This window comes from Megascapheus bottae, chromosome 3, assembly GCF_031878675.1.
Source record: "Megascapheus bottae isolate mThoBot1 chromosome 3, mThoBot2.hap1, whole genome shotgun sequence".
In the NCBI taxonomy this organism is placed as follows: domain Eukaryota; kingdom Metazoa; phylum Chordata; class Mammalia; order Rodentia; family Geomyidae; genus Megascapheus; species Megascapheus bottae.
Genome location: NC_143511.1, coordinates 84,460,431 through 84,476,904, shown reverse-complemented (window position 1 = coordinate 84,476,904; position 16,474 = coordinate 84,460,431). Strand labels below are relative to the sequence as shown.

Sequence of the window (16,474 nt, the reverse complement as noted above, 5' to 3'; positions counted from 1 at the left end):
AATACATCTTCTGACTCTCAGGGGCTTCCCTTGGGCATGCCAAGATGGCTGCAGCCAGAGGACAGGGTGGTCACAGGAGAATGGGCTCTGTTCTCCAGTCTAACAGGATCAGACCAGCAGTACTCAGGATTGAACCAACTGCCCAGGGCCCCACAGCTCGGAGGTACAATCATCAGGTGCTAAGGTCTACTGTGGGCTCAGCGGCTCCTGGGAGTAGAGTTAGCATGCCATTAAGGGATGGAAGGGCTTCAAGCAAGAAGCTACTGGTGGGAAGTCCACTGTAAGGAGTTGTGATTAGGGCTCCTGGGCTAGCATTTGCCTGTGCTGGAATCTCTGGGACAAGTGAGAGTAACCAGGAAAGGAAGCATAGTATCACTGACCGCCACCTGGAAGGCCACATGGTCTGAGTGCCCGCCCATGGCTGAGGGGAGAGGCCCTGCTTTCTTGTTCTCTTGCCATAAACAGTCAGGCTGACACATTCCACTAGAGAAAGGTGAGACTTTATGCACATCAAGCCTGGAGTGTGATTCCTACCCAGATCTAGCATGTGGGCGCAGTGGGGACAGTGGGTGACTCTGTTAAGGAAAAGTCGGGACATACTCCGGTTGTCATCCAGGGCAGGCGCTGACCTGTTCTGCACAGGTGCATGGAACAACAGGGACAGTGCCCTGGGCTCTGCATCCTGCCTGCTCTATGTGTTAGATGCACATGGAACACCTGTTCAGTTCCTTGGCTCAGTACAGCCACTTCTGACGTGCAAGGCTGGGTAAGTACCTCAGTATCCTCTCTGTGGAGTAGAGACAGCACTGGCCCATTTCCCAGGCAGGTGTTGGGCACTGGATGAGCATATGGGCAGTGTTTAAGGTTGGTGCAAGGCAGAATCTGTGTTCAACACAACACAGGAATGAGGATGCAGATGGTGAGCCTGTTTCCTCCATGTGAATTGGCTGATGAGGCCCACAAAGTCAGTGTCTCTGTCCACTGAGTGGCAGGGCCTCCAACCTCTCTTGGGACCTGAGCAGGGCTCTGTGGCTTCCCTGACTCAGTGGGAGGCTGGTGTGAGGCTACCTAACTCTGGAGACTGGCTCACAGAGATGCTTCCATGTGACTTGTGCCATGCCCTCCAGCGACATCTCTCTAGAGGACAATAGCTGCCATACAGGAATCTGATGACCCTAAGAGGGTCGTCCTGTGAGGAAAGTCAGGCTACATGGAAAGGCCATCACTGTAGCCACAGCCAGCAGCAAGAGCATACATGTGAGTAAAGACTCCTTCAGGTGACTCTAGCCCCAGCCCCCTCTGACCTTCTGATATACAGAATGTCTACGTGTCACAAAATGGTGTCTTGTGCCCTGGCACCATTGGTGAACACTCAAGCTGGAGCTGGAATGTGACTCTTGAGCTCTCTGTGCAATATCCAGGTACTGCCTCATAGTATACCCTATCCAATGCCATCAGAACTTGCCTAGGGCCAGGAGCCACCCTCAGGAGAAGCAGTGTGTGGAGGCCCTGGGCACAGGATTTCTGACATCGCCTCAAGGAATTCTCCTGGCAGCCCAGGGGTATGAGCCTGCATGCAGTACTCCTGTTCACAGGAAAACTGAGACTCAGAAGGATCAAACCAACTGTCCAGGATCCCACAGCTCAGATACTATAGCTGGACTCTAACTTATATCTGCCTGACCCCAGAGCAGGACATTGCCACCTAGCAATAAAACAAAGAAACAGAAAGGGAGTCGCAGAGCAGTCCCAGAGGTGTGAGTGCAGAGAACAGAGGCTAAGGCTGAGGTTTTCGGGACTTGGGTGCTGCCCAGGAGTCTTCAGTGGAAACCTGTCCACTGAGAAGCTATAGACTCGGGGTCAGCCAATCTGGAAATGTCTTTACCAGCTCCAAGACACACACAAACATTACTCGCCCTCCCTGGGGGGGGGAGGGTCAACATTCTGTACGACTTTTCTCTTCAGGAAAATATTAGTTCACTTATACAAACTAAACATTACATGCAAGGGGAATTGAAAACGTGGCATTCCTGGCCTCTTTTCTCCACAGACCCAGAAATGAGAAGGCTCCTCCATTTCCTTTCTCAAGTGTGCTTATGGAAGACAGAACTGCCTGCATGGTCATTTCCCAAGAGTAGGACGTGGGGGGCAGATTTCTGTGGAGCATGGGGGCCACCCCGGATAGTGGGGCCACAGTGTGGCTCACAAGCCACTTCTTTTTTTTTTTTTTTTTGCCAGACCTGGGTTTGGGCTCAGGGCCTGAGCACTGTCCTTGGACTTTCTCAAGGACCTCAGCACCACTTCTGGCTTTTTTTTCTATGTATGTGGTATCAAGGAATCGAACCCGGGTCTTCATGCATGCTAGGCAAGCACTTTAACCACTAGGCCAAACTCCCGGCCCTCACAAGCCACTTCTGAAGTTAATCAAGGTTGGGGAGGCATTCAAGATCACATCTGCTATCACTCACTGCAGACCAAGATCTCCTAGTCCTTGAGTCAGTTAGGGAAGGCTTAGGGGCCTGCCCACCCAGCGTCATCTTGCTTGTCTCACACGGGCCCTCTTGTGGATCCGAACATGCCCGTCCTAGTCCTCCTGGTTTTGCTACCAATGTCCCCAGATGAGGAATGGGTGTCTATCTTGCTCCTGATAGGCACTCGGTTCGTAGCAAGGATGTGGCCTGTGCAGGCCTGAGTAGCGAGAGTAAACAAAGAAGCATATCTTGGGACTTTTTCCTCTGCAGGTGTAGAGGTGTCTGACTACTAGAAAGAGCCCTAAGGTAGAGACCTCGACCCCCCACCCAGCTCCCAGCCCCAGGAGCTCAGGGAATCTGCGTTCTTCCCATTCCTGGGACCATAAGAGGCACATTCCTGTTCCTGAATCTGCCCAGGCTCTTGCCACGCAGCTCAGTTTAGCAGCCAGACACAGAAAGGCTTCCCTAGAGCTGCCTCTTAGGTCCTGGGACCCCCGGCTGCCCCAGCAGCAGCTGCCTGTCAGGGAAGTAGGGGCCACTGATCACATGGGAGTCTCCTGACACTTCCTAGCCCTTACATCCTGCTTCTGTGGCTGAGGCCAGGGATATGGAAAGCCAGGGGAAAACACTCCAGTGCGCGGGGGCTTGCTCCTCATCAGAAACTGCTGGTCTCAGCACTTCTCCAGAAGGCTGTGCGGAGTCAGCAGCTGGCTCAGACTAGAACTGCCTCCAAGGATAGGTGCCCATGGGGCCCAGCGAGAGGTTCCCAGCTGGGGCAAAGGGGCCAGCAGCTGACCATGGGCACTGACCCGGAGTATGCTGGGTTCTAGGAATTCCACACCAGGCCAGTTTCTCAGGGAGACTTTTATTCTGGTCGGGGAACACAGATGTGGTGCAAATAAACACAGGCTGGCTGCAGGGACCAGTCTATACAGGAGAGATGAATGCAGAGAGCTGCCTGCAGAAGGGTGTGTTACAGGGATCGGCAAACCTCTGGGACAGGCCAGTCGGGAGTAGTTTAGGCTTTGCAGGCTGTAAGGTCTTTGTTTTCATTACTGAACTCTGCCACTTCTGTGGGACCAAACACACACACACACACACACACACACACACACACACACACACACGACAAAAATGGTAGCAGAAGGTGTGGCCATGTTTCCCACTATAGAGAATCAGGATGGTCCAAATTTGGCCAGAGCTTACATCCCTGTGAGCAGAGCCTGTCCTGTCCAGGACGGGGTAAGAGCTGGGAGAGGTGCCCTGAGGCAGGGGCATTTAGCTAAAAGCTGAATGATTCAGTGACAGAAACAGCCTTGTAAGGATGTGGGTGCTGCACCTGCTTCATAAATGTAGTGTGTAGAACTGAGCAGGGAAGGAGCAAGTCCCCTGGGAGAGATGTGCTTTCCTTGGAACAGCCACATGTCCCTCTGCCAGGTCAGCAGACTCAGGGTGCCAGGTCAGGGATTATAGGACAGAAAAAGTGAGGATGGGAAGAGACAGCAACCAGAAGCCCCCCCAAGAGGTGGGCAGAGGACCTTGCAGGAAAGGACGGCAGGAGGTTTTGTGCCCTGGGACCTGTCCTCAGCTGAAATGTGTTGGAGTGGCCTGAGCAGGCCCAAGGCTGGAGCTCAGCAACAACTGGCAGCCCTTCTCAACAATCACCATAGCTCACTCTATGTGAGTGCCATCTTCCAGACTGGCCTTCCAACATTCCTGACACTGGGCCCAATTCATAGGCAAGGAAACTGATGCCCGGAGGGGTGAAGTCACTTGCCTAAGGCTTCAATGACTTAGAACCCAGGCTGGTGTAACTGTGAGCTCAAAGTAGGGAAGGCCATGCTGTTTGGTTTCCTGAGCACCAAACAGCTGCCCACACTTTGGTAACATGCTGGTGTGGGCAGAGCACCAGTCTTAGCTCCATCCCAGAGAAGAGGCCACTGAAAAGCAGTGTAGCATGACATAGCTAGGAAACAACAGAGCTCAGGTTCTCATTATCAAGGAGGAAGTGTGGAGCAGAGGAAGGAGGGGAAGAGGGAGGGGAAAGCAGAGAATACCCCTAGGTATGCTTCCCCTTCAGAAGAAGCACTGTGTCTAGTAGGTGGAATAATACACTGGGGTGTCTTGTGCACGCAAACCTGGGGGTACTAGGGTGCAGCCCTGATGGCAAAGCTCCAAGTGTCCTAGAGGAGATGATGGGGCTTTTTCTACTTTGCACATGCTCTTCACTCAGAAGTGACAGTTGGGGCAGTTCACTCCAGGCTCCTCCAGGGACAGAGTTGCTCTCAGAAGTCCCATGTGTCAGAAGCCTGTTCAATGGCATAGGGGTCTCTGAGCACAGATGGTTGAGCCTGCCACTCTAAGGATTCAGTTGGGCAAGTCCCCCCGTCTTGGCCCGGGCAGCCAGGTTTGAGATGGGGGTGGTTTTGCTTCCACTGGGAGTAGCTACAATACCTGCAATATCTTCCTTAGAAGAGACCAGCCTCGGAGAGCTGCTTCCTGGTTCAATTCTGAGTGACAGTCTGAAAACAGAGATTTTTATAAGGTCAGAGGGGCCCTGAGGGACGGGGAAGGGGTATGTGTGGGAGTAGGAGTGTGTTTGGGGTTGGGATGGATGCTATGGCCACAAGAATGATAGATCTGCTAAGATCTACTCCTGGCCACAGTCCCTCCTCCCTCCAATGTCTCCAAGAGCTTCCTGTGACCAAGAAGCAGGGGTCTGGAAAGCAGATAAATGAGCAGTGGGTTAGTTTTCTCAACAGTCTTGTAAACAAGGAGCATTCACTGTCAAGGAAATAGATGATGAAGCAGATTCCTTCTCTAAATCCAGGGGCTACTCTGACAGAAAGGAAGGTTCTGAGGGGCACAATTGGCAATGTGTTATGAAGCAGGAGTGGACTTCCTACTCCTCCAGGCTCACCCCCAGAAGAGGGGGCACGCAGGAGCCAGCAGGAGGGAACCAGCCCCTGTCCACACACCGAGAGAAGAGCCAGATGCCTCCTACCCAGACAGAGCCTCAGCATGTCCAGACAGAATGTGGATAGGAGTAAAATGGGAGAGAAGGGTCCAGCAACATGGTAGACCTTGACTCACCAAAGAGGGAATGAGAAAGGAAGGGGGAGGGTGCTGCCTCTTGGATGGACCTAGGAGGTAGCCCTGGGGACAAGAAGAGTCACACAAGTGCTTGAAGTGGAAGAAAGACTAAAAATGTGAGCTGATCAAATCCAAACTTGAAAAGTGAGATGGAAACAAAGAAATCTGAGGACAGAAAGGACCAAATCAAGGATTGACAGGAGAGAGGGCTGGCAGGACACCTAAGGGGAAACAGACCACCCAGGGACCGACGAAGACTGAGGAGGAGATCGCCACTTTAGAGGGCAGAGAACACCCACACATGATCTCTGCGTGACAGAAGCCAAGAAATACACGGAAGAAGCCAGCGACAACCACTGGAGCTCATCTGCTGTGAAGAAAGAAGCCCAGCACAGTGCAGGGAGGCTTTCTCTGCAGGACCCACCACTCCCAGGTCTTCAGAAGCTGAGCTTTTGAACTTCCTGGCTCTCATCACCCACCAAGGCACCTCATCTATAAGCCACTTTCCAGAGGGAAAACAATCAGCAATGGAGAATATCTACAGCAGAACCCAGTGCCAGGTGGCCACAATAGAGGGAATTCAGGCTTGGTGGAGAGCAGAAGGTGGCCAGCAAAGCCAGGCCCAGCGGACACACACACACATTTCCACAAAGAACTAAAGGAAGTGTGACAAAGAAAAGAGGAGGGCCCTGGTTCCCGATGAAATCCAGCTAAAGAAAGGATTGATTTAAGATAAAGGCTCCTGAAATAGAGAAGTAAGGAGGAACAATGGTGGTAAGAAAGAACCCTTTCAAAGTATAAAACAGTAGGAATTAGGATCTCTAAAATGATGCTTATGTTATAAGCTTAGACTAAGTGATGCACAAATAGCACAATTAAGGAACACTGGAAGATGGTGGGAAGGGGGTGGGGGGGAGAAGGGGATCAGCAGTGCTAATAGTTTCTAGTCAGAGCCAGTGGAGACCTAGTAATGAGGACCCTGATTGACTGGGGCCTCTTCATGTTTTTCCAGACTGCCACTATGAATTTCAGAAGATTCTTTCAGGAAATAACATTTCTTGAATTAAAGAAATATTTAAGCCGGCGTGGTAGCTCACACCTGTGATCCTAGCTACTCAAGAGGCTGAGATCTGAGGATCGAGGCTCAAAGCCAGCCTGGGTACAAAAAGACCTGAGACTCTTATTTCCAATTAACCTCTAGAAAATGGGAAGTGGGGCTTGGCTCAAGGGTAGGTGGTAGCCTAGAGCTGAAGAGCTCAGGGACAACACCCAGGCCCAGTGGTAGGGCAGTAGCCTTCAGCTGAAGAGCTCAGGGACAGCATTCAGGGTGAGTTCAAGCTCCATGACCCCCTCCCTCCCAAAAAAAGAAATATTTAAAACAGCAATTCCTTGCCTTTTATTTCCATTCCTTTTCCTGGTTAACAAAAAATTAATATTTTTAATTAACAATAGTAAGGGGACCAGGGATGTAGTTGAGTGGTAGCGTGTTTGCCTTCTATGTTCAAAGGCACAGGGTTTGATGCGAAGCACCTCAAAAAAAAAATCAAGGGTAATATGCTCTGACTTTTTCCAACTTCTCTGATTTACTTGCCAGTACTAGAGTTTCAACCCAGGACCTTGAGCTTGGTAGTCAAGTACTCAACCACACTTCCAGCCCTTTTGGCTGCAGGTTATTTTTCAGGGTCTCATGCTGTGAGCCTGGGCTGGCCCTGGCTCACAATCTTCCTCCCTATGCCTCCTGTGTAACGAGGATGATAGCTATGCACCATCACACTCGGCTTACTTTCTGAAATGGGGGTCTTACTAGCTTTTTGCTCATAATGTCCTCAAACAGGGGTCTTTCCAATCTCTGCCTCCCAAGTAGCTCTATTAGTAAATTCCACTCTTGACTCCATCCGTTTATTTATCCTTATCTATGTATAAATCCTGAGCATGCTTTTTTGGTGGTAAGACTTGGGGTAATTTTTCTTAAGTCAATAAAATAGATTAACAGCTGAGAAAGACAAAGCATTGGCTGGGCTTCTTGGTGTGAATTCTCAAAGCAGCTGGGGACAGGATAGAAGTATGTCGTCATCAGTGTCTGACCAAGAGCCCTGCAGTGGTTGGGTGAAGCGCCAGCTTCCAGATGCGAGTTGTGTACTGTGTACTGGTTGATCCTCATAGGCTTGCCCACCTCCTGCCACTTGGAAGGTTTGCCCATTCTGGCCACAACAAAGGGCCTCTGTAAATCTCAGCCTGACTGTAGAGCTTACGGGTGCTTCATGTCCTTCATAATAGAAGGAGTAATTACTCATAATCTGTAGCTTGCCAAGGATTGTCTCATGGTCACAAGTATTTATAGGCCCTTTTTTTCTCCTTAAAGCTTATTAATGTTAATGAAAAACTACTGTCTTTTTAATCACAAAACTGGTACATGAATGGAAAATATTATCCCAGAACCTAAGTGGGAATAATTTCACACTCCAGGCTACTCTTTTCAGGAACAGCAAATGCTCTGTAAATAAAATTAGCTCAGTGTGTGATGAACATAATTTTAATAGTGACTTCTGGCTTTTATCTATGCTTTTTACTATTATGCAATAGATCACAATTTTATATTATTCTTTATTATGACAAATTATTTTATAATAACTAAGACATTATGTTCCCAAAGATCTTTAGAACCACACAAGGAGCTGTGAGAAAAGATAAATTCTGGCCCCACACCACACATCTGGTTAGTTCGGAAGTGTTTCAGGTGGCCCTGACTCCCTGCCGATGCTGTGGGCTCCTGTTCAGAGTTCAGATGTCTCCTCCAGGTGAACACTAAACAGCTATTCCAAAAATCTCCTGAGAGATGCTAGTGGCTAAGGTTTTGATGACTTAGATGAATACCAAGGAATCAAGAAGATCCGTTTTATGTAGGCACAAACGGTAAGATTGAAAGGGACTGTGGCATACTGGAAATAGACAAGATGTAGGAAAGTACCTATAGGTGGTAAATGACCCATTCAAGATAGACTTGCCTCTTTTTTCTTTCCTCTTTTTGATATTGTAATTATAAAGGTGATATACAGAGGGGTTACGTTTATAAGTCAGGTAATGAGTATATTTCTTTTGGGCAATGCTACCCCTTCCTTCCTTTACTCTCTGAGCCTTGCTTCTTATCAGGTTATATGACAAAGTACTGAGGTTCTTAGTTGACCTCAACCTCAAGAAGAGTTAAGAGGACATTCAACCAATATGGCAGCAGAGCTGATACACCAAAAAAAAAAAAAATCGTCCTCTCTCCAAATGCAAAGCAATGCTGGACAAATTTCCAGAGGCCACCAATGGAGAAGGAACTGAACATCAGAGCAGGGAAGATGAGCCAAAGTGGAAGATGAACCAAAGGGTCCACAGAGATCTTTCTAAGAAGAGATTCTAACTATAAATGGGGTGGGGACATGGGAATAGTGCTGGGGGCCGGGGCCATGGCCAGTGCCAGACAGGAGAGTCCTATAAGGAGATGTGGAGATACAGCCAGAAAGCTGCTCCTCTGCCCAGTGCTGTGGGAGACTAAACCACTGGCAAGACACAGAGGCAAGCCAGTGCCACATGGAATACACATGCCAATGTGGAATACGCACATACATACCCAAGGCCACATGAGAAGGCTGCAATGAGACATGAACCAAGGTTGTGTGCCTGGTGGGTGGGGGCTGACTGCTGCGAGTTCTGGGTGGTACACTGTGGGTGATGGGACCTGGAAGACCTGCACCAGGCTGTTCATTGGTCCCAGTGAAGACCAGGCTGCCACAGGGACCCGAGTGCTGAGGACAACTTGGGGTTGGGTAGGACAGAGTCAGTAGTGGGTGGGCACTTACTTGTAGTTGTCATCTTCCACAAACTTCTGGAGCTCTTCAATGTAGCGAACTGACTTTAGGTACTTCTGCACGTGGGGCAGGGTGGTAAGGTGATCTGCAACATGTAGACAAAACCCAGAGGCTCCAGTCTCCAAGCCCAAGGCCCAAAGCAGTGACCCACTGATTTCCAAGACCCCTGGGTTATCCTAGGTCTCTGGCTGAGTTCTCCATTAAGAGCTCTAAGCTGGGAAAAGATGGTGCCCTGCCTCCAGCTCTTACCAGAAGTGGGAGAATGTTCCCTTGCCAGGTTTCTACTGGGGATAACCAGCAAGCTCCCAGGCCTGCCTACTATGTGCATGACTGCAGTGAAAGACCCATAGAACTAGGTCCAGCTCAACTCAGATAGTAGCCATGGCTGGAGCTGCTGAGCGTGTCCAGTCCTGAGAAAAAAGAAGGGGCCTGATGCCAGAGCCATGATTTGTACCAGGGAACCGGCAGTGGCCATTTGTTCTAACCTTCACCCCATACCTCATGTGGGAGAAATAATGTCCCCATTGTCCACAGGAGGAGACAGACCATAGACGAAGGCTGCATTGCTGAGTGGCAGAGCCAGGCATTGACCCCAGGTCACCTCAAGCTTGTGTTGCTTCTTCTTCCTAGAGTGACTGACATCAGGCACTCTCCCCAGACCCTCATGATCTCCACACTCCTGAAAGGAGTGCAACAGACATGTCAAGGGGAAGGTGGAGGGAGTGGAAGGCTCTGAAGAGGAGCAGAGAAGGGTAAGGAGAGTCCTCCTTTCCCAGGCCTGGAGAACCTTGAGGGTCTGCCTCTGGGCTGTAAGATTCTGAATACTGTTTTGTTTATTTAATGCCTCAGCATTCTTGTCTCTGAAAGGAAGACGATGACACCAGCTTTACAAGCTGATGACCAGTGGGACAGCGTGGGAGATGATCACAGTGGGAGGAGCAGCATTTGTGGAACTCTAGGAATCATGAGGGACTGTGCTAAGGATGTAGCAACAGCGTGGCCTGTTTTCACACACAAATGAGCCTTGGACAGGATGGAATGACTTCAAGTGGCAGCACCTGAGTCTTCCTGACCCGAAGTCCAGAACATCTATGACTGTTCTGCTGGCCAGTGGGACAAGGTGCTGGCCTGTCTGTAAGTAGAGGCAGTGGGAGAAAAGGCGCCTGCCTGATGTGGACTGTGGCTCACCCATCCCGCTGGGGGATGTTTGTGAGACCACCCTAGCTCCACTGTGGTGCTCCTAGAGGGATGCTGCAGTTCTCTCACAGCCTGTGAGTGTGGGTGGGTCTGGCTTGTTTCTTGCACCCTCTTGGTGCACCCACACTTTTTACTCCTCTATCCCCTGCGAACCCCCTGCTTTAGAGAGGCGCACTTTCCCCTCTGTTGTTCATGACTCCTGCCTGGTGGCTTGCACGCACTCAGGAGGGACTGGCACATGTGGCTCACAACTGGGCCCCACACTCATAAATCTTCTTGGATGAAATAAGTATCGTGTGGATTCAACATTCTGACCTCTCAGTTCTAGTAACCTTTCTTCCATTCATTCCCAGTGCCTGCTGTCACAGAAGGTGACATATGTAGCTAATTGAATCATTTCCCCTTTCCTTTAGAACCACAGCTAGAGTATACTGCATTGTCTCCTGTGGCAGAAGTGATGTGTGCCTCTTGAAAGTTTGGCCCACTCTGTTTGCTTCTGTGTCTCCTTGCTGCTGCCACCTGGCTGTATGTGTGGAGGCTTCTGGGCCTGTGGGAGGCTATAGAGTAACAGGTGGAAGGAGTTTCTTTCCTAAATCTGCTTGGAGCAGAGCACCTGAGAGCTGCCCACCGAGTTTATCCTTAATGAGTGATCCAGAAACCACAGAACTGAACTCTGCACTCACTGAACAGTCATCTTTTTAACTTAGCTGTTTTTGACTTGCTTTTCCCACTTGTAATATAGTGATAATCCTATCTAGTTCACAGAGATCAAACCTATGTGTACAGGATTTGCTTAACATTTGGAACACAAGACTGTAAAATGAAGAGCTTTGTGAGTACTGCTGGGTTTCTAGAGATTTCTCATGGCTAAGGTGCTAGATCTAAATTTCAATGATGTAAGATTTCATAATTTCAACAACCAAGGGTGCTCACCATAGCTGCAGGAAACTTGTAAATCAGCAATTATTCGTAGGATGTTGTTCATCTGATTGGATCTTTGTTCATTTTCCATGATGCTCCCAGAGGCAGGATATGCAGAATCAATGTAGATTAAATCCAGAAGATAAATCCCTAAAATTAAAGAAGATAATTAATTATGGTAAAAGCGAACAACTAATCATAACAGATGAGCACAAACAGCCTTGCTCTGTGGGAAGGGAGAAAGCTTGAGTTATGGAAACAAGAGAACCTATTTAAGGCTTGAATTCCAATCCTGACTACTGAGTTATAAGTCAAATATCTGAGCAACAACCCAAATGATGCTGGTGAGTTTCTGGTTCACGCCATTTCCAACAATGACCTTTCACTTGGAACCAAGTAAGAAGACCTGAAAGAGATAGATATTTATGGTTTTTAGCTACTAATGATTAATAGGTCTAAGGTATCATGGACAGGTGAACATAAACATATATAATCACATATAATCACAATTAAGGGAAAAATAAGACATTAAAAATAGGACATCTGGAAGGGAAGGTGTGGCTCAAATTATAAAGTACAGGCTTAAGTGAAAAATGGGAGACTCTCAGTCCAAACATTAACATCAGCCAGAGACTTCTCTCAAAGCTGTGGAATAAAAAAATAACATGATATGAAAGCATGACTGTGCCAGGTCAGTGATGCAGAGGTGAGGGGGCCCTAGGACAAGTTTCTGCTGGGGAGACGGGAAGACTGGCTCCACAGCTCAACTGTACTTCAGTCTGTCTGGAAATGTGGATGGGCAAAGGGCCACATGTGTTTCTAGTGGCCCTCCATGGACCCTGAAACCATAGCTACTTTATGGGCAGAGAGGTAGTGCAGGGCAAACAAGGAAAGGTGGTATCAGTGAGAACCCAGAAGATAGAGAAGATTCAGTGATTACAAATGTAAGTTTATGGAGTACCACGAACTAAACCCCATTGAGCAAAACACTGCTAAAAATGAAAGTGAACTGAACCATATGCGCATAAATGTATATGTGCCTGTATGCATGGGTATATATACATATATATGCTTGTACCTAAATAATCATAATAGCAAAATGTCTAAACTTGGTTCTATATAAATAAAAATACAGTTACTTTCAAATACCCATGGAATGTTTACAAAAGCTGTTAGGAGAACTAAGGTCCCAAGCAAAAAAATTCATGACCCCCTTCTCAAGCAATAAAAGCTGGGGATAGCGGAGTTGCCTGACATCCCAAACTACCTAGAAACTATAAATAAAAGTATCCTGGCACAGGGCAGCCTGGGCATAAAGGCAAGATCTTATGGGAAAAAAAGAATCACTGAAGCAAGAGAGGCTGGGGCTATGGATCAAGTAGAATGCTTGCCTAGCAAGTGCCAGGGGCCTGAGTTTGTTTTCAGTACTGAAAAAAGGACAGGAAAGAAGGGAGGTTAAGGAAGTCCTAAAAATTAAATCTTATATCATCTTCAACTATCCAATGATAAACCTAAGGTTTAAATATAGAAAAATTCTAATTACTTGAAAACATATATCCATACACATTCATCAGTAATTTCTAGATTAAAAAAAATCTCTAAAATAAAAGATCAATGACAATGAGAACACTATACATCAGAAGTATAGTTGTGGCCAAAGTGGTCAATAGAGGAAAACTTTTAGCTTTAAGATTTGATATTAATTACTAAGGGTTTTTATAGACAGAGGAATTAACCCGATACTTAATGTAAGAGTTTTGAGCGGATGGTTGAGAATTACACTGACATTTATTATCTTAAATATCCTTCCAAGGATTCATTCTGTAGAGGAGGAAAGGGAAATTCAGGGAGGGTACGTAATCTGCTTGAAGCCATGCAGCTGGTAAGTGGAGATGGTTGTCACAGCCCATTCCACCTCCTCTGTACACACTTCCTGTCACCACAGTGGATCGCTATGCTAGATGCCATGAGTCATTTCTCTGCTTCTAAAATAGCTACACATGGTTAGGGAAACCATTAAATCACAGAAACATATGCTAGTACTTCTCATAGCAGTCATATCCACTTCCTTTCTTTCTGGTGGCACCATTTTTAAAATCTTAGCAATTAGAAATAATTTCCCTTGTATAGAAGCTCCAAGCTTGGTAAGTTTGAATCCATACCTTTTTATTCTTCCTTTCAACTTTATTTTTTCCTCTTCCCTCTTAAAAAAGCAACTCCCTGAGGATTCCACAATGGCAATCCTGAAAATCCCATTACTGCTTCAACCACAACAAAAAGCTGATGCTGCGCAGGGAAGGAGGGCTGTGGGCCATGAGCCAGCAGGGTTCCACATGCACCAACACTCCAGCTCGGCTGACTCAGAGAGGCTGGTCCAAAGCAGGGCATGCGCAGATGGAGAGAAACTGCAAGGGCAGAGGGTCAACTGGAAAGGCAGAAGATTTCCCCCCAGAAGGAGTGGGAGACAAACTCAGAGGCACTAAGGAGCTGCTCATGATCTTACAGCCTCACAACAAGTGTGCGGTGTCTTAACCAGCTCTCTCTCTGGTGGCAGCCCCAGTATCTTCCTGTTTACCACTGGAAACGCAGAAGTGGCTTGTTCTCAGACAGCACCTCCACTTGGAGGGCTCCCCGATGCTGCCCCGTGAGGACAAGGAGGCTCTTGTGCTTGCTCTGCAATCCCAGAGGATTCTGAGCAGTAGTGCTCTACACACAGAGGCTATAAGGGACAGCACACCATTTCTGCACAGCCCCTCCCCCTGCTCTGACCCTCTATCTGCACCCTACGGGCTGCACAAGAGATGGAGTCCACTGACATGGCCACAATTCTCCTCTGCAAAGCACCCTGGTCCCCAGCACCTGCTTGCTGCTCAGGCCCTAGGTGGGGAAGCGGGAGCCTAGGATCACAGTGTGCTGACCACAGAATAGACCTTGTAAAGGAGTTACTGGCCCTAGGGACCTGGGGAGACCTGAGCCTCCGTGACACCATCATGTAGACAGCCCTGCACTCCCACAACAAACATGGCCACAGAGGCAGCCAATCTTCTACCGTGAATACTGCGCAGTTCAAGGAAAGCTTTTCTGGGTCCATGACAGGGAATATTTATATACATAAAGCATAATGAAATTATAAGAATAACTACCTCTGGCAGATACCATGCCCAGGCACTGTGCTGAGCTCTCTGTATCGTTAGTGGTCACAGCAATTAGAACAGCCTTGTCTGTGCTTGTCTGTGTCACTCGTGTACTAACTCCTGACTTGGTGCCAGATCTAAGGCCCTGAGAATGAGAGTGTGTCCTGTTCCTGAATGTCCCAGCATCTGGAACAGGATACCCAGGAGGTTCTTGGTAAAAAACGAACAAACAAACAACAAAAAAAATCAAAAGCAGCAACAACAAAACAACAATAACAAAAAACCTGAAGAAGGGGAAAAATGAGGGCAGGGTAACACTGTTCAATAAGAATTTATTACCTTACTTATATAACTGTAACCCCTCTGTACATTACCTTTAGGTTTGTTTGGCCTAGTGGTAGAGTGCTTGCCTAGCTATCATTCACAAAGACCTGGGTTTAATTTCTTGGTACCACATATACAGAAAAGGCCAGGAGTGGTGCTGTGGTTCAAGTGGTGGAGCTCTAGCCTTGAGAAAGCCCAAGGACAGTGCTCAGGCCCTGAGTTCACGCACTAGGACTAGGAAAAAAAATGGGTATTTCGCTTGGACCATATGATGCTCTTATAAAGCATATTGTGGTTACCTTTGCTGTATAGCTGAGAAAGGAGACACTGAATCAAGTGATGACAATTGCTAATGTTCACAGAGCCTGTAGTAGCTCCCAGCTCCTAGGTACTAAACTAAGGACTTTGGCTAAACTATTGAGTTGTAAACACACTATTGTCAAGAGGTTTTATCCTGTTCTTACCAAGGAAAAAACAGAAGGTGAAAGAAATTATGTAGTAGAGAAGCAAGATTCCTACACTGGTCTGTATTGGGTGCTATACAGTCTGTTCTTCTTTTATTCCAGCAACATCTGCTGGCACCTGGTAGTCAATATGGTAAGAGAGGGACACAGTGGAATCCAGGGGATCTAGGCAGTGGCTCTTCCTTCCTGATTCCTCTTTTGGGATCAGCATTATGTAGGAGGGGTCATGATGGCACTATGGCTTCTAGTACCACTTGCTGCTTTCTACTTCCCCCATGCCCACCAGGATATATCTGTCCCAGGTCCTTTTGTTAGTGGCCCACCCAAGCTTGAGGACCCCGCCAGCTCTGCCACATGACAGGCAGCTGTGGTGTAAGAGAGAATGTGGCACTTAGAGCTAGGAGATTTGGAGCACTGATTTTGCCACCTACCAACTAGGTGGCCTCAGACGAGTCTTTCCATCATCCAGGGCCTTAGTTTCCTTGACTGTGAATGGGGAAAGTGTCTGTTAGCGAAGGAGTCTCCTGGCCCAGAGGCAGGACCACCACAGTGGCTAAGAAGCCAGGCTAACCCCAACTTGGCTTCCGTGTGAGGTCCTGCTGGGAGTGGCAGTGGAGGATCAATGGAGGGATGGCCCAGCTGTGTCTGCCATAACCATGAATGGGGCCCAGATGCCAGCCTCTGCCACATGGGTACCACCCGTGGCTAGACCAGCCCTGGCAGTGTCCATCTGGATGAGGACAGCACAGCTCCTGTTTCCATGTTCACAGATGACACTACTATGTTGGCCCCTTAAGATCCAGAGTAATAAGACCAGCTTGGGGCTTTGGCTGCCATGGAATTGAGTGGCACCAAGGACTGGGTTAGATTGGGAGGGGCCCATAGAGGGTGGGGATGAGTGAGGGACAGATGTAACAGTGAGGGTGGGTCCTGCTGGGCTCACAGGGCCTTCACAGCAGGTATTCTCACTCCCACCCCTCCTCCTCCCTGTACAGATGAGGAAACAGGCTTAGGAA

At 48.2% G+C, this 16,474-nt stretch overlaps 1 protein-coding gene across 4 annotated transcripts in view; it reads right to left on the bottom strand.

The window, feature by feature from the left end:
- Positions 1–16,474, bottom strand: part of Ralgps1 (Ral GEF with PH domain and SH3 binding motif 1) — a 232,512-nt gene that overhangs the window by 27,083 nt on the left and 188,955 nt on the right. For all 4 annotated transcript variants that reach the window (XM_090330657.1, XM_090330658.1, XM_090330659.1 and 1 more), the window contains exons 9-11: positions 11,549–11,686; positions 9,410–9,503; positions 4,926–4,993 (exon numbers count right to left, since the gene is read on the bottom strand). In XM_090330657.1, coding sequence (XP_090186783.1) covers positions 4,926–4,993; positions 9,410–9,503; positions 11,549–11,686 — 300 coding nt within the window. The remainder of the gene's footprint in view (positions 1–4,925; positions 4,994–9,409; positions 9,504–11,548; positions 11,687–16,474) is intronic.